Source organism: Capra hircus, chromosome 7 (assembly GCF_001704415.2).
Source record: "Capra hircus breed San Clemente chromosome 7, ASM170441v1, whole genome shotgun sequence".
NCBI lineage: Eukaryota > Metazoa > Chordata > Mammalia > Artiodactyla > Bovidae > Capra > Capra hircus.
In genome coordinates, this window is record NC_030814.1 from 14,463,854 (window position 1) to 14,489,519 (window position 25,666).

At 42.3% G+C, this 25,666-nt stretch overlaps 1 protein-coding gene across 7 annotated transcripts in view; it reads right to left on the minus strand.

Annotated features, from left to right (window-relative positions):
* CAST (calpastatin) overlaps window positions 1–25,666 on the minus strand; it is a 134,069-nt gene that overhangs the window by 29,767 nt on the left and 78,636 nt on the right. For 4 of the 7 annotated variants that reach the window (XM_018050016.1, XM_018050015.1, XM_018050017.1 and 1 more), the window contains 14 exons: window positions 20,844–20,909; window positions 20,081–20,122; window positions 18,647–18,703; window positions 18,129–18,242; window positions 16,608–16,694; window positions 12,706–12,774; window positions 11,309–11,407; window positions 9,719–9,799; window positions 8,101–8,139; window positions 7,517–7,609; window positions 6,955–7,044; window positions 5,808–5,909; window positions 1,846–1,929; window positions 861–908 (listed from right to left, as the gene is read on the minus strand). In XM_018050016.1, the coding sequence (XP_017905505.1) occupies window positions 861–908; window positions 1,846–1,929; window positions 5,808–5,909; window positions 6,955–7,044; window positions 7,517–7,609; window positions 8,101–8,139; window positions 9,719–9,799; window positions 11,309–11,407; window positions 12,706–12,774; window positions 16,608–16,694; window positions 18,129–18,242; window positions 18,647–18,703; window positions 20,081–20,122; window positions 20,844–20,909 (1,071 nt within the window). The remainder of the gene's footprint in view (window positions 1–860; window positions 909–1,845; window positions 1,930–5,807; window positions 5,910–6,954; window positions 7,045–7,516; window positions 7,610–8,100; window positions 8,140–9,718; window positions 9,800–11,308; window positions 11,408–12,705; window positions 12,775–16,607; window positions 16,695–18,128; window positions 18,243–18,646; window positions 18,704–20,080; window positions 20,123–20,843; window positions 20,910–25,666) is intronic. The other 3 variants (XM_018050019.1, XM_018050018.1, XM_018050021.1) reach the window with 1 other exon arrangement.

Genomic DNA, 25,666 nt, shown 5'->3' on the forward strand with positions numbered 1-25,666 from the left:
AGTTCCTCTTCACTTTCTGCCATAAGGGTGGTGTCATCTGCATATCTCAGGTTATTGATATTTCTCCCGGCAATCTTGATTCCAGCTTGTGTTTCTTCCAGTCCAGTGTTTCTCATGATGTACTCTGCATATAAGTTAAATAAGCAGGGTGACAATATACAGCCTTGACGTACTCCTTTTCCTATTTGGACCCAGTCTGTTGTTCCATGTCCAGTTCTAACTGTTGCTTCCTGACCTGCATACAGATTTCTCAAGAGGCAGGTCAGGTAGTCTGGTATTCCCATCTCTTTCAGAATTTTCCACAGTTGATTGTGATCCACACAGTCAAAGGCTTTGGCATAGTCAATAAAGCAGAAGTAGATGTTTTTCTGGAACTCTCTTGCTTTTTTGATGATCCAGCAGATGTTGGCAATTTGGTCTCTGGCTCCTCTGCCTTTTCTAAAACCAGCTTGAACATCAGGAAGTGACTAATAAATGTAGTTGCTTAGTATCATCATGACAGGTAACTATGCTGGTTAATACCAAATTAAGTAAAGGTAGTGCAGAATCAGAGCATTTGATAATAAGATTAGGATCAAAGTAAATGCTAATGACCTAATTTGAGGGCCCTCTTGATATCAGCTCCTATGTTCAATGAATGTCACCTGTAAACTTGTAATAGTTAGGTAATAATTCATGAGGTAAATAATCATTAAAATGCGTGAAATGGCCAAATGCTGCTGTCAAAGGTTCCTTTCTCCTTAATCCCAGGCTGGCATATGAGTCTCCACAGTGAGATCTGGTCTATGAAAATTATCTGTTTATATCTTACAGTTATATTGTATTTTTTTTAAGTATCAGAAAAAAACTTATTTCCTCACCTTGGGTTTTTCTTCAGCCTCTGGCAAGAGTGGTTTTCCATCTTTATCCTGTAAATGAGATTGAAAATTCATTTAAAATGAAAAAAAAATTTTGCTTTCTTATCCCATTAAGTTTGTTTTTGAAATTTCAGGATATGAGAGAAGAGACTGTCTTTTTCTGATATGGTTGAGTGAGTTTGTATTTCAAATTAATTTTTAAAATAAAGTATCAGAATAAGGAGCTGGGTTATAAAAATCAAGAGCAAATGCTATAAAGTTCAATGCAAGTACCTTCTTTTAAAAGTTACTAGAAAATAATTTCCATCTTTGGATAGGGAAGTAGAATTTTTTAAAAGGTTCTTTGGCAAGAAAGATGCAGCTTCATCAAAGAAAGGCTGAAAAAAAGGTTTTGATTCTCCAACCAGGGTGAAGAAGTAGATCTCATTCCTATAAAACTGTTTTAGTTGTTTGGACATTCACATTCTAAAATATTTCTTAAAATAATTTATACTTTCCATATATAAGCATTACAACTATTTCCCATCATACGTTTATGTGCATTATTTCAAAGATAAATGACAAAGATAATTACAGGGATAGGTCCAGTCTCCTCACACCAAACCAAACCCACCTGCACTGAAGACACAGGTAAATCGTTATATGTTTCTCTACCACTTACAAGATCTATGTGCTTTTATCCATCGGCAGTTAGAGAAAATATAAACTCCCAATTATTCCTTCCGCTTCAAGGTTAAGGATCTATGTCAAGCATGGTTAATAGCTGAACCACTTGAATTTGTGGGAATTTTAGTGATCACACACGGTCACTACTTAGGAAACCCTCTTTTAAAGGGTCCAACTGTTCAGGACAGAAAATAAAAGTTTCAGGGTTTCCAGAGTTGTTATCTGAACTCGGCCAGACATGCCCTGAAGCCTCCCGGGGACAGACAGGGCACCACGGGCAGGAGCAGCGAGCCGCTGGCACGCAGTGAGGTGAGCAACGTACTGTGGCCGGCTTTAATCTATACTCCGATGGGACTGTTTCCTCATCTTCACCACATTTCTTTACTTTCTCTTCTCTGGCTTTTGCCTGAGGAAAGTGGAGAGGAAAAAAAATTAGGTAAAATAAGACATCACTTTATGTACTCCATGGGTGTCGAGGAGAAGACCCAATCAGATCAAAGGGCCTAGTGAGCGGCCGGGAGGAAGGCAGTATAGGAGACTAGAGGTAGAGGAGAAACAAGCCAGCCAGGAGTCCCGGGGAGGCGTCCCTGCCCTGTCTCCGTGACCCTGGGAAGCCACCCAGACTTTCTTTGCCTCAGTTTCTTCAGCTGTAAAATGGGGCTACTTCTTTAAGAACCCTTACCGAGCTCTCTTGATTTGTAAAGACCAGCAGAGAAAATGAAATAAATATTCTTTGAAGAAAGTTAAGAAGAGTGCACAAGTTAGCTGCAATGATTTTACAGCCTTCATCTGTCATACTCAGTGGGGTACTTAGCTAAGGGGGAGGAAAAAAATAAACAATGCTCAGGAGTGTTAAACTTGTTCAGTGTTAAACAGATGAGAAATGGGAGAGCCATCCCATCACATATCTGGTTGATCCATGGATAACTGGTTTTACCTCTTTTAAAAGAACTCCCTTCAGTACCACCAAGATTCACTGGATTACTGAACCATGAACAACTGAATGCATGTACATAAGAGTGGGCTACCATAGCAAATCAGTGGGTTTCAGGATGGGACATCTGCATTTTAAGTTACTGGTGGGTAATGTGAAGTTTCATGCTATGTAATAATCTGTATCAGTATCAAGACATGGATTTAAATCACAAGCCAAGGAGCTACTGGGCACAAAAGTGTGTGTATGTATGTGTGTGGGGGTGGGGAGTGGGTGGTATTTAGCTGATTCTAGCTCACCTTATTGCTCCCATCTACGTCTCAGCCTAAGATCGTGGTTCTCTATCGAATGCTTAGTTAGTTGATTCATTTTAAAATATTTAATGAGCACTTTTAATAAGCCAAGTACTTTTTCTAGGCTTTGGTATTATAGTTTCATTGTTCTATAGAATAATAACCGTCATTAAGGGATGAAAGGATTTTTTTAAAAACTATTTCCAGTTATATTCTATTTCAGGATATAGTGGACGTCGTATTACACCGTAGTTCTCCCCAGTTCAGGGATCTGTGAGGTCTCCAGCTATAAAACAGTCCTCATGAAAGAATCACCCATAAAGGACTGTGCCCCCACTTGGGCTTGTGAACAGTGAGTCATATGCACAGCTAGATACCTTTCTATTCCTCTTTGATCTTTATATTTCTTAAATGTCTGCACTGTGGTCTGTATTCAATAGGCAATGAAAACAAACATCCCTGAACTGACATAATTCCAGACTAGTTACCTGCACTAGAAACGGTGGTGGTTTAGTCGCTAACTCATGTCTGACTCTTTTGCATCTCCCGTGGACTGCAGCCCACCAGGCTCCTCTGTCCATGGGATTCTCCAGGCAAGAGTGCTGGAGTGGGTGCCATTCTCTTCTCCAGGGGATCTTGCAGACCCAGGGATAGAACCCTGGTTTCCTGCATTGCAAGCAGCTTCTTTACCAACTGAGCTACCAGGGAAGCCCTAGAATCAGGGGAGATTAATAATCAGGTGTCACTAGGGAATAAACATGCCATGGTGCGTTATTTATGAGAACGTCAAGCAGGCATGGACCTCCCCTCTGAAGCATCCCCTGGCATAGAATGTGCTCGAGTGGCCATGGACTCCTGCACCATACCAATCTTTATGGGGTTATCACAGCAGACTACCCAAAGTAGTGAATTCACCATCAGCTGAATGTAAGGATTCAATGTAAGTAAGGATTGAGGATTTCCAGAGGATTAGAAAATCTTCATACTTTATATATAATTAAAAAGGAAAACTAGTGGAAAGAGTGAAAAGGAACTGTTCTTTTTGTTTAAATTTTAGGGGTTTGCTAGTTTTCTGGAGGAAATTTAACACATTCCCTGGTATTAAAAAGCAGAGACATTACTTTGCCAACAAAGTTCCATCTAGTTAAAGCTTTGGTTTTCCCAGTAGTCATGTATGGATGTGAGAGTTGGACTATAAAGAAAGCTAAGTGCCAAAGAATTGATGCTTTTGAACTGTGGTGTTGGAGGAGACTCTTGAGAGTCCCTTGGACTGCAAGGAGATCCAACCAGTCCATCCTAAAGGAAATCAGTCCTGAATGTTCATTGGAAGGACTGATACTAAAGCTGAAACTCTAATACTCTGGCCACCTGATGCGAAGAACTGACTTTGGAAAAGACCCTGATGCTGGGAAAGATCAAAGGCAAGAAGAGAAGGGGATGACAGAGGATGAGATGGTTGGATGGCATCACCAACTCAATGGACATGAGTTTGAGTAAACTCCAGGAGTTGGTGATAGACAAGGAGGCCTGGCGTGCTGCAGTCCATGGGGTCGCCAAGAGTCGGACACAACTGAGTGACTGAACTGAACTGGTGCCTCAGAGGGTAAAGAACTTGCCTGCAATGTGGAAGACTTGAATTCGATCCCTGGGTTGGGAAGATCCCCTGGAAAAGGGAATGACAACCCACTCCAGGATCCTTGCCTGGAGAAGTCCATGGACAGAGGAGCCTGGAAGGCTACAGTCCATGGGGTCGCAAAGAGACACGACAGAGTGACTACCACTTTAATTACTCTATATCCGTAAATTCAAACTGTTTAAAACTTACTTTGACATAACTTGTTTCACATCTACTCATCTGATTTTAGTCGCTCCTAAGAGTCTTTTCATCCTGGGATTTATGTCTATACGTTCCCTCCCCAAATTATCACCTCCTTAAATCACCCTAATCAAACAGCCCCAAGGCAGAAGTGCCCTTGGCAGGCTGCCACGGAGCCCTCAGTGGTGGACCCCCAGGGTCCTGCCAGGACCACCCTTTCCTCGAGATGCTGTGCCCCCTCGCACCCTGCTGCAATCCAAGCTCCCCCTCTCCCCGTACATTACTTGGTCCTGGAGGACAAGGGTGGCTTCTCCCGCTCCCTTGCCTTCGCCTTCGTAAAGACTTTCGTGCCATATGGCGCCCTGTGAGTCCTCAAAGGTCGACGATAGAAACTGGCCCATTGGGGACTGGGCGGTCCCAAACTCCGAGGGAGCTGCTGGAAGTGGCCGAGACCCACCTTCCCCCGGAGACCCGGAACAGGAAGTGACAGCAGAGGCTGCCGCATTGTGACAAAACTGAGCTGGGAGGCGGGTGCTCCGGAGGGTCTCCCCACCACTGCCTGGCCAAGGGTGCCCCCAGGACATCCCTCTGCTTCCCCTCCTCTTTTTCCCCCAAAGGACTCCTCAACAATCCCTTAAAAACTGAAACAACATGAAAACTCTCTTCTACCAAACACGAGCAACTCCCTAGCTCCATACTCTAAACATGCATTCGTTTTTAGTTATAAAGCAATTATTGCTTGATTTTATTCTAATTGGCAACAAGGTTTCAACATTTTTCCCCAGAGTTATATAAAGGATTTCGCACCCCTATCTGCAGCCATCTCCCCTCTTTCTTTATAAATAGAAGTACCTAGAACCCTTTTGCAAAGACAGATTTCTAATTTCCATACGAGCAGACAAACTTGTTTCTCACCAGGCCACCAGCTCTATGTTATCTTGTTTAGCCAGGTGTCACTTAAGAATTGGCAAAGGAGATTGGTTGTTCATGTGAAGCATTACAATTCTAGATGATTTATAAGACAAACACTCAAATATCCTTCCTGGTTGTTAACTCCCCAGCAATAAAATACCTGAATTAGCCAGAGCCTGAAAGTAAGGCAGAACAAAGCACAGCTCATTTGAGATCTCTAATAAAAACAGAAGTGGTGCAAAAGTTCTAAACATGTGTTGGGCATTAGTTTTGTAACCTTGTAAGCTGCAAGACTAACAGGCTTTGTACGTGAGCCCCCAGGTCAGTACCTCATCGACCTCCTTAATGGAGCTGAGGTCGAGCTCTGGCTCCGGCTTCCGGGTGCCCAGGGAGGCAGACAGGGCCTCCAGGGCTTGCTCAGTCATGGTATCCTGCGGAGAAGCAAAGAATTCTGTACGTGAAAAACGAGATGCTCTCCTCAACCTCGATAAGCCACCTACCTCTTTGTGACATTCACGTTTTGTCAGTAAATCTCTAAGAGTGAACTGTGGCTTGAGGAAGGACTCTGGGAAGGCAGTTTTACTTGAAACCCAGCAAAAAAAAAAAAAAAAAGAGAAAGAAATAAGAACTTACCGGTGAGAGGAAACATGGGATAGGACCCGTTTGCACAGCAACGGTGCTCCTGTGCGGGGGTACACTTGACCTCTTAGCAAGCGAGAGGTGCACGTAGAGTAATAATTGTATGATACTCGTATCAAAGTACTGTTTTTCTTTTTCTAAACAGAGGTCCCTTAAAAATGACTCTGACAACCCTGTCCTTTAGCCCAGCAGAGCCCAGGAAGCAGGGGGGCCTGAAGTGGCTCACGGCTGTAGGAATTCCCACTCTCAGGGGTGTGGTGCTCTCTACTCCTCCAGATAAAAAATAAACGGCCACCCTACGAGCCAGAGGCAGAGCGGTGCCCACAGAAAACTCCTCCCTGCAGTATCTGGGTGATCTGCAGATAGGGCAGGTCTTCTCATCCAGCCCAGAGCTGCAGGGCCACCTCTCAGGATTCCTGAGAATCACGTTATAGCTGACTGTGGTCAAGGTGAAAAGAGTAACTGCAGCAACGCTCCCTTTGAGGGTCACAGGACTCCAGGCCCTTTAGAAAATCAAGTCAAAGATCTGATGTCCCCAGAGAGTGTTGTCTCTGGGGTCCTGCCCTTCTGTGTAGAGTAACAGTGAGACAGTCTTCTCCCACAACCAAGGCACGTGTGCCAAAATCACCCATACGCATCTGCAGAAACAGAGAAGGCCTGCCTGACCAATATAAGCCTTACTGGTTTCACTATGCCACGCAGGCCCGAGGGGAACAAAGGAGGTCTACGGGTATAATGCACTACTATGATTCCCCCCCAGTCAGCTGGATCAGCTGCAGGAAAGCAAACTGCTATCCAGGGGACCGTGCTGAAGTTCAAAGAAGTAATCATTGATACCTCTTCCACTTTTCTTCTTTTCTCTTTGGGTGGAGCAGCACTTCTGATCACCCCAGCTGACTGAGCTTTTAAAGCCTCTTCTGTAGATTTCTGAAAAATGAAATACAAAAGAAGGTTTGACTGGCAGATGAAGGAAATGTATTAACCAGACGGTAAGAACCAGAAGTAAAAAGCCTTGGCATCTTGGGGCTTCCCTGGTGGCCAGCGGTTAAGAGGCCGCCTTGCAACGCAGGGGACACGGGTTCGCTCCCTGGCCAGGGAAGATCCCACATGCCGTGGAGTAAGCCTGTGCGCCACGACCACTGAGCCTGTGCTCTAGAGCCCTCGAGCCACAACAACTGAAGCCTGTGCACCCAGAGCCCCGGCTCTGCAACAAGAGAAGCCACCTGCAGAAGGCTGCACATTGCAACTAGAGAATAGCCCTTGCTTGCCCCAACTAGAGAAAGCCCGAACACAGCAATGAAGACCCAGCGAAGTCAAAAATAAAGTTTAAAAAAAAGTTGTTGTCTTAAAGTGGGAGGTAGTTTCTAACAAGTTTCCCTGAGTGCATTAAAAACAATACCTCTTTCTCAGTTTTCTTTGCATCAGCTGTAGGGGAACTGCAGGTGAAGTCTGATGACAAGGCATCGATGGCGTCATTGGGCCCCAGGGGTTTCTAAAGAAACAGGCAGCATGACGGGTCACACATGGGAACTATTCAAGTGCCAGAAGATTATAAACCCAGCAAATGGTGAATGCACTCCTGCAGTTCTTTGACTACCAAAGGAGATACTTAACAAAATAACTCAGATGAAAGCCTATGTTTGGGAGGAAATTGGATGCTCAATGAATATTATTTTTCTGTTTCTCTCAACATACATGTTACTATGTTGGGAGGATATTCTCATCCTATTTTTAATAATATTTATTCTGTCCTAAAACTTTCTTGCCCCATTCTTTTTTCCCTCAAAAAAAACTAATTAGGAAATAAACAAGCACTGAAATGACCCCCATCCCCACTCTCTTCCTCTGAATAGATGGAAACTTTATCTGATTTAGAGATCACTATAGTCATAATCCAAAAATATAGAAATTAATAACTATTCCCCCAACCAAAGACATGAAAAATGTTAAATCTGATCTTGGAAGACATTTATGTAAACTCACCGAGGAGTCTGGAGGAGGCCCTGCGATCCCTTCTTCTTTCTGAAACAAACATTAGTTTGATGATGCTGAGAAGGCAAGATTAATCCTTACAGTCAGCAAAATGCATACCTCAGTGAATGCAATGGGCTGAACTGTATCCTCCCAAAACTCACATGCCGAAGTCCCACCCCCCAAAACCTCAGAATGGGACTCTATTTAAAGATGGGGCCTTTCAATTCAGTTCAGTCGCTCAGTCGTGTCTAACTCTTTGCAACCCCATGAACCGCAGCACGCCAGGGCTTCCTGTCCATCACCAGCTCCCAGAGTCCACCCAAAGCCATGTCCATCGAGTCAGTGATGCCATCCAACCATCTCATCCTCTGTCGCCCCCTTCTCCTCCTGCCCTCAATCTTTCCCAGCATCAGAGTCCTTTCCAATGAGTCAGCTCTTCGTGTGAGGTGGCCAAAGTATTGGAGTTTCAGCTTCAGCATCAGTCCTTCCAATGAACATGCAGGACTGATCTCCTTTAGGATGGACTTGTTGGATCTCCTTGCAGTCCAAGGGACTCTCAAGAGTCTTCTCCAACACCACAGTTCAAAAGCATCAATTCTTCGGCACTCAGCTTTCTTTATAGTCCAACTCTCACATCCATACATGACCACTGGAAAAACCATAGCCTTAACTAGACGGACCTTCGTTGGCAAAGTAATGTCTCTGCTTTTGAATATGCTATCTAGGTTGGTCACAACTTTCCTTCCAAGGAATAAGTGTCTTTTAATTTCATGGCGGCAATCATCATCTGCAGTGATTTTGGAGCCCAGAAAAATAAAGTCAGCCACTGTTTCCACTGTTCCCCCATCTATTTGCCATGAAGTGATATTTAATTTAATTACCGAGGTAATTAAGGTGAAATGACAACATTAAGATGGGTCTTATTTCAATATGACCAGTGTTCCTATAAAAGCGGGAAGTGACCCAGAGATCCACATAGAGAAAAGACGACATGCAGATGTGTACACGTGGAAAGAAGATGTAGTATTCCACACGGAGGTTTCTACATGTGGAGACCAAGCAGAGGGCCCTGAAGCAGAACCAACTCTGCCCACATCTTGACTCCAGTCTTCGAGCCCCCAGAACCGTGAGACAGTAAGTTTCTGTTGTTTAAGCCATCCAATCTGTAACACTCTGACATGGCAGCCCCATCAAACTAATGCGGTGAGCTTCAGAGTAATGATAGTTTCACAAGCCCCTTATTTTATCTAAGTTAAAATAACTGGATATATTAATGTTATAAAAATTATAATTCCAAAGAGGAAACTGCTGCTGCTGCTGCTAAGTCGCTTCAGTCGTTTCCGACTCTGTGCGACCCCATAGACGGCAGCCCCCCAGGCTCCCCCGTCCCTGGGATTCTCCAGGCAAGAACACTGGAGTGGGTTGCCATTTCCTTCTCCAATGCATGAAAGTGAAAAGTGAAAGTGAAGTCGCTCAGTCGTGTCCGACCCTCAGCAACTCCATGGACTGCAGCCTACCAGGCTCCTCCATCCATGGGATTTTCCAGGCAAGAGTACTGGAGTGGGGTGACATTGCCTTCTCCTAAAGAGAAAACAATAAGGTGTAAATATGTAACTGTTTAACTTACATTCAAAAGTTCCCTATATTTTGGAGGAAGTGTGACTTCTCTTTTACCCAGTTCCTCTATGTAGGTAGAACTCATTGGATCCTAGGGGGAAACAAAAAAAGTACATATAGGGATTTTAGCTGAGAATGTTGTATACATAACTCTTAAATCAAAGTACTATTGCATTATTAACTTATGGAACCATTGAGATTAAATACCAATCATTAAGAAGCCAGCACTTTGTGCAACTCTGAAATTTTATGTTTCTACAGATACTTGCCCACATTAATTGGCTTAACCCATAAATAATGCTATAAAATAGTCAAACCAATATATTAAATTTGATTCCTATATAAAATACATTTTATTTTTAAATAATTTGTATTATCTAATATTTCTATACCTACAAAAGAGCAGTTGATAACAGTGAATTCCTATATAACTCAATAGACCTAGTTATTTCTTATGTAATGAAAAAAAAGTCAGAGTGATGTCTGTTTTAGCACTCTGCAATCCAATTTTTCTTCCTTGTTTTCCAGAGATAGCCACCACCCCAAACTTTATCACATCCATCAGTATAAAGCTGAGTATATTTCAAAACAATTATTCCACATTTAGGTATCCATAAACAATATACACCATTACTTCGCCTATTTTCAAGTGTTACATAAATGGTATCAGATCAAATTCTACTGTCATTCTGCAATGTACTATTTTTTATTCAAAATTATGCTTTTGTAATGAAACCAGATTGATACATGAACAAACCATCTTAACCACCATAAGGCATTCCACTTGTCATCATTTTGTTTCCTGTTGAATGAAATTATTTCCAAATGTTTCCCCTATTCTTGTAACTCCTTACACACTGGGCAAGGCCCCCTCCAGGGAATCTGTCTTGACGTGGAACTGCTGGTTAGAGGGAATGCTTATATTCATGTGATATCCACAGCCTCTGTCACGTGTCAGACTTGTACACTTCTGCCAATCAGGTAAGTGTGAAGGGCTATCCCTCTGTGTTTCAGTGTCATTTTCCTAACTATAGAGAGACTTTCATGTGTCTACCGGTCAAATTTTCTCCTAGTTTTATACTGGATTGTTTTTTTTCTCACTCTCAAAAATTCTTCATAAACTCTAGAAACAAGTCCTTTGTTGTGTCTGTTGCAATATTTTCTTCCAATCTATGGAATGTCTTTCTTAATACCAAAGAATATATAATTGCTTTTTGTGAATCAGGAATAGAAATGAACTGAGGGCAGAAAACATCTAGAAATCAGAATAAGTTCAAGTCACAGGATGGAAATACCTGGAAACCATGAGGATGTAAACCTCGAGGACAGAAAATAAGTCTTTGTGACTCAACAGAGCACATCCCAGCTATAGTCTCAGAAGAAACAAGCAATCAGTGTTTGCCAATCAACACAACTTGCATAGCTCCCTGGGACAGTTTCCAACCACAAACTCATGTTCATTTGCTATCACTGACACCAACAACATCCTGTTTCTCTTCAAGTGGCAGAGCACGGCGCATCCTTGTGTACATCAGGGCCATGACTTTCTAGCCCTCTTACTCACTAGGCATGAATCTTTAGAGACATCAAGATCACGTACCGAAACTTCCGGTCCCGTATATGTTGTGGTATCTTCTTTCGTCTCTTCAGGTTCTCCTAAAGTGTCTATTAAGTCATCCAGAGCAGTATCCATGTCTGACTGGAAAACGGAGCAGATATGTAAATGCTACCTGCTACACATCCTTCCCTTTGACATTTTAACTACCAAAAGAAAGTCTATGTAGAAAAATACCAAACACCAAAAGTTCTTCAGCTATCAAATGGTTAAAATCTGGCCTGTAATAGAACTTATTGAAGTCCCAGCGTACAGACTCTAGGTTGGAAAGATACAAAGCCACATTCAAGTAAGAATCACAATTTCAGTAAGTCTAAAGGCATTAACTACGGGAGCAAGCACATGGTTCATTACAGCTGCCAGACCACTGTACCAACAGTCAAAAGAGAGAAGAAAACAAAATACAAAGACTGATGATCATGTTGCTACATGAAAGAGGGGAAATGCTTGGTATTTTTTATCAGTTGTTTCCACCTCTTCCAAATAAAATGTATCTCAAAAATGGATTGCCCTGTGCTCTTTTTTTCATCTGTGGTTTTCTGTTCACTTGCTTGTCTGAGGATGTTTACAAATAGAAATTTCCTGAAAGGGATGTTAAATTTATAAGAAGTGGCAGTTTATTCTGTCGATATGGGCTTAAAATGGTAAAAGAAACAGTGACTCCATCCTATTTCTGAGGTTAAGAATCATACATTGTGGGACTTCCTCTGTAGTCCAGTGGTTAAGACCCTGCACTTCCACTGCAGGGGACATTGCCAGGCAAGGGTTCCATTCCTGGTGAGGGAAGTTCCACATGTCTCACAGTGCGGCCAAATAAATAAAACAACTTGCTTTTTTTTTTAAATGATTCATTGTGAAGACTAAGTTGCTTTTAAAGGGAAAAATAACAAGTTGAAGAAAGACCCTTTACTATTTAATTCAGCTTAAAAATGATCGCTTACTCTTTTTTTTTTTTTTTTTTTTGCAACTACCATATATCTACTATAACTTCAGGAACTCACCAGACTGTGTAATAGAATCTGGGGTCTGTTAGCTTTGGGGTGATTCAACTGGAAATTTCAGAATAAAGAAGTGCCTGGCATTCTTTAGATTTCTTTAAACCTCTGTTTAAAGAAAGTACCTTTGCAGGAGGGAAACTGGAATGTAAACTCCTCGACATGTAACTGGAGTTTTCAGAACAGAGGGTTACAATATAAAATGTTACAAACATACACGAAAAAAAGTCACACTTCCAACCCAGTTACATTAGCTTCAAACAACAATCCATTAAAAAGGTCCTTTAAGTTACCCTCACCTACTGCTTGCCCTCGAGAAATGGGATCATGATAAACACAGAGACTGTGAATAAATACCCATGCAAAAATGCCCTGCCGTCTTCATACCTTTGCAGAAGGTTTACTTGGCTTGGATTCCACTGGTACGGCCGACGTTAACAATTTACTTTCTTTATTCTGGTGGGGTTGAGAAAGAGATAAAAACTCCTCATATACTTTTATCAAGTTTAATAATATTACATACTTGAAAGTGAGTACACTATAACATAAATAATATTGATCATACACTGGACATCTGCTCTGTGCCAGACACTACATGCGTTATATAATACTTTTCAGAACAGCAGAAGTAATAACAACAGTGATATTAATCTCATTTAGGGATGCAAGAAACAAGGCTCAGAGAGGCTGAGCCACTTCTCAGGTCACTCAGTAAAGGACAGCACGAGGATCTGAATCCAGGTCTACCATCTCTTCTTTGCTCTTGGCTGCCTCTCCCAGGACCCACAGCTAGTCTTTGCAACGCTCATGAATTCTTTCTTATCACAAGGCAGCCACTGCTTCTAGGTGCTGTTCTCTCGGTCTTTGTACCCACACATCAAGACCTCCACACCCCTCATTTTGTCAAATCATCACACACTCTTTCCTTCATTTCCGTGAAACGAATGCCCTTCCCACCACTGCTTCAGCTGCTCTGTCAGTAATTGCCAACAACTTTCTAACCTGAGATTTCCATGCCTTTACCCAGACACAATCTTCCCTCCGTTCCTCTGCCAAGCACCTGTCTCCTGACTCTCATCTCACAGCACCATCCTGGTTCCATGCTGGCACCTGTGGCCTCTGTTCTCTGCCCCCTCTGGCAAATCTTCTGCTTTGCCCCTCGCCCCGCACACTCTGCGTGTTTCTGCTGTGCTGCTGGGCCCAGGCAATCATTCTCTAGGGTCAGGGGCCAGATGCTTTTGGGGCCAGGCAGGAACTAAATGGCGAGGTCGTTGGGTTGAAGACTGTGGGAAACTGTCTTATTTGAAGGTCTCTGCAATCTGCGCAGTAGAGCTTGGAGGCGGAGTGTACAGGCTCAGACGCTCTGGGTTTGCACATCAGCCCCCACACACACTGGCTGCAAGAGACTGCCGGCAGGTCATGCCTCCTTCTGAACCTCTGTATCCCCGTGTGTGAGAACCAGGGCAGTCACTGCACCTACTTCAGGGGGTTGTGAAGGTTCAATTAATTAATCGATCACAGTGTGAAAGCCGGTGGTTGGGCACATGCTAAGCTCTTCCGAAGTACTGCATAAGCAGGTGCTGTGATTGTTGTATTAAAGATACTGTGCAGGCACCAGGGTGAACCGAAGTCCTGGCAACTGAATTCAGTTCCCCGATTCATCCACAGCCTCGTGCAGGTGTCACTCTCTCCCTGCAGCCCGCTTCTCCTTCTCCATCGTCACCTGGGCTCCAAAGTGATGTTCGAATTGCCTCTCTCGGGACACCTCAGAAACTTCAATTTAGCCTGTCCAAAGGCAGGCATCCGTTTTCCGCCTCCACCAATTCCCCTCCTTCTGACCTCTGTCCACCCGTCAGTGGTCACCAGGGCTGGGCTAACTGCTTGAGAAGATGCTCGCCTCACGGGTGCTGACTCTGCACTGCCACAAACCTAGCAGTACCTGGCTCGGTACCCAGCTCTCTTGTCTCACCTTAGGGTTGCCAACCTAGACCATTCAGACGCTGAGGCCCCAGGTCATCTGAGATTTTACTGCTGCCCATCATTTGCTAAAACCTGAAGCTTGCACCTCTGCAACACCTCCTGCCTTGCTCCCTACTCACTGATTCTATCCTAGCTCTAATTCAGGCTGACTTCGGACTCCCCGGAACAGCTCCTGACCAGCCTCCCGCTTTCCAATCTCTATGCTGTCTCACGACAGCCATTGTGGTCCCTTAATCCTCCTGCAGCCTGGTTTTAATCCCATCGTATTGCTCCATCTGTTCTCTGAGCCCCAGTGTTTACCTGCTGCCAGCTGTACCACTGCCATGGGGATTAATGCATCTCAGCGTGCTCCTCAGCAGCACCTCGACCTGTCTTTCTGGTCTTACTCTCCTACTCTTGTCTCCAGTGCTTCACCCACACTGGAATGCCCTTTGTACTCAGATCTCACTTCTATTTTTCTCTCTTGTTATGTTTGCAAGCCTGCAATCCCAGCTTTCCTTTCATGACTTACTCAGACCGTATCCACTCAAAGTCTTCCCGGGTTCTCCAAATCAGACAGAATGCCTGTCTCCACAAACAGCCCCCTGTGGGGGCCTGTTTCAATCTGTTTGAATGCAGCCCCAAGCACACTAGAGGAGCCAGGGATACCCAGGTGGCTCAGTGGTAAAGAACCCGCCTGCCAACGCAGGAGCTACAAGAGACTCGGGCTCAATTCCTGGGTCGGGAAGAAGCCCTGGAGGAGGAAATGGCAACCTGCTCCAGTGTTCTTGCCTGGAGAATCCCCGCGGACAGAGGAGCCTGGTGGGCTACAGTCCATGGGGCCACAAACAGCTGGACATGACTGAGCAGAGCACATCCAAAAAAAGAGAGGCCAGCCTGCAGCCCAGTGTCCTGCAGAGCCAGACCGCAGTCCACAGTGCTTCACACATGGTGTGGACTGAAAAAGAAAACGCAGGTCTCGTCAACCTCATTTTCTGGGAGACAAATTAGAGGCAAAGAAAAGTGAAATTATTTGCCCCAAGCCCCAGCACAAGCCAAGGCAAGCAGAATCCCATACAAACCTTGCCTAACTTTACTGTTTGATTTTATAGATAACCCTGGCTACATAATCTGTGGCATACATTTTCAAATTCTGAGTGCATTTTAAATCTATTCCAAGAGATCCAATCCTCCGCCTTCAATCTATCCACTTTTCCATCTGTAGCATCTAGGTATCTCTCATCAACACAAGAGTGAGGTGTACCCTGGGGTCGGGAGGGAGAGTCTCGAGGTACATACAGGGGGTCTGCTGGGGAAAACAAAACAGTTTAAAATTCGAGTATTTCCATTTAAAGTTCATGAAAATTTTGCCATCATGCCACCTGGTAGCTGCGTTAGTTTGGAGAAAAATAAGCGTGCCTTTTCCTTTTCAAAATCTAAGAAAAATGGATGTTTCAGCGAGATGGGCCATACTTTTATCCTATGACTTTCCTTACCATCTAGTCTGCAGGGGGATAACAGTTTCCATTTTCAGAAGCAGGAAAATAAACATGCTACTTTTTTTTTTTTTTTGCTTTCATTTCCATCTTATTGTTGGTGCAATTAGTTACCTGTGGCTTTAAGAGAAATAAGTACTAGCAATTCTGGGACAAGATGACTTCCAAACTGATTACTAACCAACTGCTAACTCTGTATTGCTCTAAGTAGAAACAGCAGACCATTTCTTGTCTTACATTCTTGGGCTAGTTCCTTCAAAGGATCCAGGGAAGCTGCCCATAATTTGCTAGCAGGGCACATATACTCCTGAGAGGGCTTGTGAAACTCCCTCGAAAACCTCCCCTATCAATTCATGTAGGTGCTATGACCACACATAATTTACTTGCTTCAAGAGGGTAGTGTTCATATGAAATGTTGAGAGTAATGCTAACTTAAATGCTCACGGCAGTTTTATGTGCTTCATTCCAAACCTATAAATCCTGCTGGCAGGGTCTGAGTCCAGCTTCATTTTAATTTTCTTGGTATTGACACGAGGCCTTACACATGGCAGGTGCTCGGTAACTGTATTCAATACAGGAATTTAAAATTCATTTTTGGTGTCTTGCTCTCTTCTTTATTCTTTAGACGCACGCTCCTCTTCATCAAATGTCACATAGGACATGTTCAGTTTTACCGAATGACGGGTTATTTGGGTATGACAGCGCTGGGACACTGAATGGTTAAACAGAGGCCAACCCGGGGAGAACGGGTCTTCGCTGAGCATATGTTTCTCATAAACAGACCTGACAAGCATCAGGGCCCATGCACACGCCATATCCTTCACGTGTGCTCACCTTGTCAGCTGGTTCGGCAGATGCTGCAGTGGCAACAGCAGGAACAGCGCTCTTTCCACCACCGGAAATCTCGTCCTGTGACTTGGTCTAAAAGATCGACAGAACTAAGTTAACTTTGAATGCCCATTTTCAAGATCATACATTTCAAATGTTACCAGGGAGCCCGTTTCCCCTCGTGGACATCTTGTAGAGAAATGGTCACTAGCCTCTGCTGGACATGATGCAATGTGGGGGACACAGAGCTGGACTCCAGAGCTTACAGAGGCCACGTGGGTAAAACACACAGGTGAAGTGGGCCGGGGAGGCTCACACCAGGCCGCAGGGATGCCAATCAAGTGTTGCCATGGGGGCCCGCTGCTGCCAGCGATTCCAGTTCTTCAAGAGAAGCTAGACATTGGCATTTTATGTGAACTATTCTGACTGTGACTGTTGGCAGCTAATTGAAATTCATTTTGATTACGGTAAGCCAAATAGAACACACAAGTGGCTGCAGCTGGTGGGCCACACAGCAATCCTGATACAAGGTATATTGTTGTGTACGAGATATATGGTCTTCCAAGAGCTCATAATGAAAAAGTTCTTCTCACAGATGCTTATTTTTCTTATATATGACTACTGTTACTTCTGGAAATACAGAATATTTTTCTAATTTTTTTGGCTCTGTAAGTTGATGTCTCCAGTAAGAGCCACAAAATTCTAAGACCTCCAGGTAAGGAGCAGATCACGCAGGGCATCTGAATTCCCACAGCCCATAAGGAGAGGGCTTCCCTCATAGCTCAGTCGGTAAATCATCTGCCCGCAATGTGGGAGACCCAGGTTCGATCCCTGGGTCAGGAAGATCCCCTAGAGAAGGAAATGGTGACCCACTCCAGTATTCTGGCCTGGAGAATCCCGACAGAGGAACCTGGTGGGCTACAGTCCATGGGGTTGCAAGCATCAGACACAACTTGGCAACTAAACCACCATGAGGAGAGGGGTGCAGGAGGCAGCCTCAACTCCCAGCTTCCTCTCTGTAAGACACCAGAGCCTGCTCCCTCAAGGTCACAACTGGGCACTGCTTGCTGGGCAGTGGCAGGGTGTGATGGAACATCCCTCAGACCCATCTGATGCCCTCCTCAGGCCTTACATAGTCCCAGGTCCCCTCAAGGCTATCTGCAACACCAGGAAAGTGATAACACCAAATCTTGACTATACCAGATACATTTGGCATAGCTCCGAAGAGTCACCTGCACACATCAGTGTAGGCAGAGGATCTGTATCTTATCCCCTAGCTGACATTAGTGTTTCCCTATCTATCCACCTGGTAAAGCATCTGCCTACAATGCAGGAGACCTGGGTTCAATCCCTGGGTCAGGATCCCCTGGAGAAGGAAATGGCAACCCACTCCTGCACTCTTGCCTGGAAACTTCCATGGACAGAGGAACTTGGCAGGTTCCTGGGGGAACCATGGGGTCTCAAAGAGTTGGACACGATTGAGAGACTTCACTTTCTTTCTTTCATCCATCTGTCTGCTTTATTTACCTTTGGTTTTGTTGATTTCTCTGATGGTGGCTGCTCGCTTGATTTGGAAACAGCTTTTTCCTTAGGAGCATGCTTGCTTCTTGTATCTGAGGGGTGCTTGGGTTGGCTTTTTGGCTGAAAACACACACATCACCCCCCCCACACACACACACGGTTAACAATATGTCACATATTGCTACTTTTCTCTGAGGAGTAGAAAGCAATTTATAACAGTTGTGTTTTATGTAGTCAATTGTGAGAATTTAAATTAGTATGATATACGTGTGACAAATTTCACTTTGGGTACAAAATGTGAAACAATGCCATTCTTCTCTCCCAAATTCAGCAAGAATCACACAAGCAAATTGCAATGCCTGCTGATGCCACACAGAGGTGCCATTTTAACAGAAAAACAAATAAGTACCATTCTAGGTAGGACTTAAGTGTTGAAAGATGAGAGTTCAGAATTTTATCCTTCATAAAATAAGGAAAAAAAAAGCTTCATCTTATGATATCAAGTCCTAATAATGATCATTTACCTCTGTGTGTTCCTTTGGCTTTACTTCTTGGGTTTTTTTCTCATGAACCACAGACGGCTGTCAATTTCAAAAGATAAAATTGCAATTACATTCTAGGCCATTGTTTTTGTATTTTGCAAATAACTCAGAAACAAAGATCCCAATTAGACCATTCTGCCTCTCTTGGGAAAGGCCCAGTGAGAGAAGTGGCTGTTGATGTCTGGTTGATAATAATCCTACCAACAGTCTGAAAATGATAATTATTTAAAAATAATGGAAAATGTAGTATTTCATCTGGAATGACTTTTCACATAGGTATGTATCTAAATTATAGGCTGTTTATCACAATTCATGTAGATCATTTGGTAACTGCAAGTCCATCCACAGAAATATCAAAAAGATCACTCTGAACACTGAGTTTGTTTATAGGGGGATCCTACTCTAGAAATTAAATTAACTTTAAAAAAAACCTCCTTTCATAGGACATGAACACTGTATTTTTTTCAGTTAAATGATTTACACGATCTTTTCTGTGTTACAAGTAGAGAAGACAGGTATCACCAGAAATCCAATTCTCTCGAGGCTGGGTAACCAAAAACATTTAAATTTGGAATAGAAGACAACTTCCACCAGCTGCTGAATTATACGTCTACAGGGGCCACCAAGAGGTCTTACACAGAATCACATAAGCTTCATCTTTTACCCAGATGACCCTGGCCCCCCACCCCTGCCTGCACTTAAAGTACTCCAGCCCAAACCGCGTTTGTGCTTTCCGACAGGAAACCTTGCGATCGTATCTGAGTAACTGCTCAAGTGTGCTTGACAGAAGTAACGCACAGCACCTTACGGAAGAGAGACGCTTGCCCCACCTGCAGACATTCCAGGGTCCGTCTCCACACAGACGGGAATTGGCTTTCAGTCTAGACAGCCATGCATCAGGAAAGAAAGGGAAGCTTTTCCCAAGGGCAAGTGAGAGCTGTATCCTAAACAACCAATAACTAGTCCACCAACGGAGGTGAGACCACCACGGTAAACTCAGGGCTCTGAGGAGAGGCTGTCATCTTCAAGTTATCTAGGTGCTGGGTTCAATAGACACCTTTATTCTCCATGTCTCATCATTAATCAGATACTCATCACCCTTTGTCTCTTGTCCTTTGCTCCTGTTTTTTAATTACTTCAGCTAGAACGAAGACCTAGATTTGAACAACATGCTTTCTGAAGTAAACTGTTTTCATTTATAAAATATTATTCATCTTAACAATATATATATATACATAGTTAACATTATAATTATTTTATATCCACTCTATACAATCATATTCAAAAGGGTAATCCAAAATTAGTTAGCTGACAATTTTTTTTTTTTTTACCATTCAGCAACCAACGTAGAAAATTGGCTATTCATTATTATTTCAAAGAATTCCAATAATTCATTAGTTGACTTAAATCATTTACCTTAGATGATTGTGGCTTCTTCTCAGGTTCTGTTTTTATAGCCTAAATGCAAAAGAAAGAAAAAGAAGGGAAGGAAAAATAAACAGTTTATAAAGTTTATCATATATTTTCTTCAACTAGGGGAGCTAAAAGATAAGTTTTATGTATTTATAAATGTAAGTGTTGTGAGGTAAGATTACTATGCTTTTCTTGGAACTGTAACTGCTATTTATGTGGTCATACCACATGGCTTGTGGGATCCCGGTTCCCCAACCAGGAGTCAAATCTGTGTCCCCTCCAGGGGAAGCAGAAAGTCCTAACCACTGGACTGCCAGGGAATTCCCGGAATTGTAACTCTTTAGATAAATACTGAAGCAAATCTGCTCTTACGACTGAGACGGCAATCTGCATCTTACTTCTGTGTGTATTACAGATATGTAGAGATTTGTTATCATGAACACTGTAGCTCACACATAAACAAAAATAAAAACCCTCACCCCTCAAAGCCACTAACATGACTGACCTCTTTATGAGTGGAATATTCAGCACAGGTTTCAGCTGATGAGGTACAAGAATGGGATGCTGACAGTGTTGAGAACATTGGAAGCAGTGGAGTTTATTTTTAGGGCCAGAATGTGAGTGATGGGTAAACTAAGCCTACTAGAAGTCTGTGATGGGCCAAAGCGTTACAGAAGATGGTGAACTGAAATTATTAGCTCATGCTAAGCAGCTGCAGTGACCATTAGTAAACATACGTGTCCCCTGGTACAATGAACCACATCACCTGTCTTTTGTGTCTTTTCTTGTTAGGAGAATGCGGTCCTTCCAGCTGTTTGCTGCCTGGAATAGCCTAATATAAGAGCACAGCCCCAAGTGTGACTTTATTTTATCTGACAGTCAGGTAAGCAACACGAATTAACAGAGCTAAAGGTTTTATCAAAAGTTTTCTGAAATGCTGTCTGCACAATATTACAACAGTTTGATCAAACAGCGCATAGATTCTTTGTTGCACAATAAAAATCGAGTGATCAAATCTCAAGTTTGAGGAACGCTTCTGAAGAGCTGGCTATGATTCAGGTTCTTTAGTGGAGTATTTGACAATTTCACCCAACCAAAAGTTACCTGTGTCAAAAAAGACAATTCCTTAAGTGCACACATCCCTTCTCCATATAGGGAGGAAATGAAAACAAGAATAAAACTTGATGAAACAGTTTATGAACTTCTCAAAAGAAGAGATTAAAAATGAAGCCTGATGCTTCCTGCTATTTCCTTCCTTTTTATGTGCTTGGTGGTATCAGCACAGACTTCTATATTTTACTATATTATCTGAAGACACTGATTAAAACTCCTCTTAATTTATCAGGTCTTATGCTTCAGTAATGAAGGTACATGTGCTCTTCACGTAACAAACCCTTTTATGTCAGCACACATTGCTTTGGGAAGGAAACAAAGTTCATGAACAAAGAAATGTTTTTAAAATTTAAAATTTTGGTTCCTTTCAAACTGGATCCTTGTTAATGAGTTTCTATACTTGCAACACTGCTTTTTTTAGTTTATGCAAATGTAATCTATTAAATGATCAACAAGGAAAATAAGCCAGCTGGTATTGTAGTGGTTTGAGTCTATCAACAGTTTCTAATTTGTAATCTGGCATTATGGCAATATTTTGCATGGAAGAACTCTACAATACAATTAAGAATGTATAATCACAAGAAAGAATGTATAATCATAGAATCAAGCAGCTTCTAATGAAATATACATTTGAATCAGTAATCACTAACACATCTCTTTTTATTTTTGGTGGCGGTGAGGCTGATGAACATAATAACGATGACAATAATAACTAACGTTTATTGATAGCCCCTCAGTACAAGGGACTGTTCTAAACTCTCTGAGTCCTCACAATATTCCTATAAGAAAGGTATGGTGCGTATCATTATTATCATCACCTCCATCATCCCCATCTCACGACACGAAGAATCACTTTGCTGTACACCTGAAACTAACACAACACTGTCCATCAACTATGCGCAAACATAAAATAAAAATTAAGTTTAATTAAGTTTAAAATCAAGTTAGGAGGAGTTTTCCAATATCATAGCCAGCATGGAACCAGGAATAAAAGCCAAGCCATCAGGCTCCAGTGTCCACTCTACAGAATCTCTAAGGGATCTCCCCTGATTAACAATGATCTGACCTTTCACCCTACCCACAGCAGTGTGCATGACAAGTGTGAGGGACAAGAGAGAGAACTGAGACCCAGACATACTGCGTACAGCCAGACTGACTTTCATTTTAAAGGTGCCGAACATGACAAAGATTTCATACAGGCTTTAGCTTGCATTAACACCTTTTCTCTAAAAGCTCAAAATATTTAGAGAAATATGCTCATACAATTTGCAAAAATCCCCAAGAGGAGGCTAGTATAAATGTTATAAGCCAAATATCAGAAGTATATGAAGGGAGGTGGGGACAAGACATGGAGTGGGAGGACATGAGCTCTCATGGACACACTAAAGTCACAACCGCTGAACAGCCAGCAACAAAAATCAAACAACAGAAGCCACAAAAAACTAAACATATATTGCAATCAAATTGGCAAAAATTAAAGACAAGGAGAAAATACTGAAAGCATCAAGGGAAAAACAGCAAAGCGGGCATGGAGAGAACACACCCCAAAATAATAAGGCCATATATGACAAACCTATAGCTAACAACGCACTCAACAGTGAAGAGCTGAGAGCAATTCCTCTAATATGAGGAACACTACAAAGATGTCCACTCTTTCCACTTTTATTAAACATAGTTTTGGAAGTCTAAGACATGGCAATCAGAGAAGAAAAAGAAATAAAAAGAATACAAATTGGAAAAGAAGACCCAAAAATGCCCTTGTTTGCAGATGACACGATACTATATGTAGAAAACCCAAAAGATGATTCCAGAAAACTATTAGAGCTCAGCAACAAATCTGATAAAGTTGCAGGATACAAAATCAGCACAGAGAAAACTGTTGCATTTCAAGACATCAACAATAAAAGATCAGGAGAAATTGAGCAAACAATCCCATTTACCATCACATCAAAAAGAATAAAATACCTAGGAATAAACCTACCTCACGAGGCAAAAGATCTGCACTCCAAAAGCTGTAAGACACTGATGAAAGAAACTGAAGATGACATAAACAAAGGGGAAGATACACCATGTTCTTGGATTCCAAGAATCAATATTGTCAAAACGACTATACTACCCTAGGCCATCTACAGACTCAATGCCATCTCTACAAAATAACGGCATTTTTCACAGACCTAGAACAAAAAATTTTTAAACCTGTATGGAGAAACAAAAGACCCCAAACAGCCAAAGCAATCTTGAAGAAAAAATGGAGCTGGAGGAATCGGGCCTCTAGACTTCAGTCTATACTACAAAGCTACAGTCACCAAATAACTATAAAAACAGAAATATATAAAAAGAGAAATACAAATCAACAGAATAGGATAGAAATTCTGGAAATAAACTCATGTGCCTATGGTCAATTAATCTCAACAAAGGAGGCAAGACTATACCATGGAGAAAAGATAGTCTCCCCAAAAAGTGGTACCAGGAAAACTAGACAGCTACATGTAAAAGAATTAAGCTAGAAAATTCTGTAATATCATACACAAAATTAATTCAAAATGGGCTGAAGACCCAAATACAAGACCAGATACTTGTATAAAACTCTCAGAGGAAAACATAGGCAGAACACATTTTGACACAAATCACAGCAATATATTTTTGGATCCATCTCCCAGAATAATGGGAGTAAAAATGAAAATAAACAAATGGGGCTTAATTGAAAGCTTTCTCACATTAAAGAAAACCACAAACAAAATGAAAAGACAACCTACAGAAAGGGAGAAAATGTTTGCTAATGATGTGACTGACAAGGGATTAATATTCAAAATTTACAAACAGCTCATGCAACTCAATATTAAAAAAAAAAAGTTATAAAATGGGAAGACCTAAATAGCCATTTCTCCAAAGAAGTCACACAAATGGGCCAAGAGGAACATCAAAAGATGTGCAATATCATTAATTATTAGAGAAATGCAAATGAAAACTAAAATGAGATATCACCTAACACCAGTCAGAATGGCCATCATCAGAAAGTCTACAAACAATAAACGCTAGAGAGGGTGTGAGAAAGGGAACCCTCCCATACTGTTGGTGGGAATGTTAAATTGGCTCAGCCATGATGGAGAACGGTATGGAGGTCCCTTAGAAAACTAAACAAAGGACTACCATAAGATCAAGTAATCCCACTCCTGGGATCAGGTCCAGAGAAAACCATTGTTCAGAAGGATACGTGTATTCCAATGCTCACTGAAGCACTCTTTACAATAGCCAACACACGGAAGCAACCTATATGTCTTTCAACAGATGAATGGATAACAAAACATATTTATATATATGAATATTACTCAGCCATTAAAAAAAGAATGAAACAATGCCATTTGTGGCAGCATGGATAGACCTGGAGATTACTGGGCTAAGTGAACTAATTCAGACATGGAAAGACAAATATCATGCTATCTCTTACATGGGGAATCTTAAAAAAATGATACAAGAGAACTTATTTACAAAACAGAAACAGAAAAGAAGCTTTTGGATATTAAAGGGGAAAGGAGGGGGGATAAACTGGGAGTTTGGGATTGTACACACTAGTATTTAAAATAGATAACCAGCAAGGATCTTCTGTATAGTACAGGGAACTCTACTGCTCACTATTCTGCAGTAAATGGGAAAAGCACGCGCACCACAAACTAACACAACACTGTCAATCAACTGCGGGTGTGGGCGCTCGGTCGCTCAGTCGTGTCTGACTCTTTGCGACCCCGTGGACTGCAGCCCGCCAGGCTCCTCTACAGGATCATCCCTCCTTATGGGACTATCCAGGCAAGAATACTGGAGTGGGTTGCCATTTCCTCCTCCAGGGCATCTTCCTGACCCAGGCATCAAGCCTACAGCTCCTGCATTGGCAGGCAGATTCTTTACCACTGAGTCACCTGGGAAGCCTACTACAATATAAAATACAAATGAAAAGTAATTAAAATTTTAAAAAAATTAAAGAAGCACATGAAGATAAGACGATTGATGAGAACAGTGTGACTGAAATCCACCAAGGACAGAAAATCAAGGCCAAGAGTGCTTCTGAGTCACCCACTGGGCATCCTAGTCTTGCTCCTCCCTCGCTTCCCTCAGTCCACATCTGCAGGAGTGCCAAGAATTCTCATGATTCACGCTCAGCAAAGGCTGAAGCATTTGCTGACATTTACTCTGGAAAACAGGACACACTTGAAATAAGCATCGGCCCTTAAGCCGAGAGTCAGCAGGGATGAATTATAATGAGGCGTCGTGTCAAACGTGAACCAAAATAATAAATAAAAGGAAATCCCATATGTCTGGCTCTCTTTTTTATCTCCTTACTTTAATTTTCATGGACTCTAAGTTCAATGAGAATTTTTTGGGGGCAGGGGCTAAATATTGTTTCTATAGTCTTAAGACCATTTTAAAGATCAGATTTTCTGGTACTTTTTAAGATTAGTTCAGTTCAGTCGCTCAGTCGTG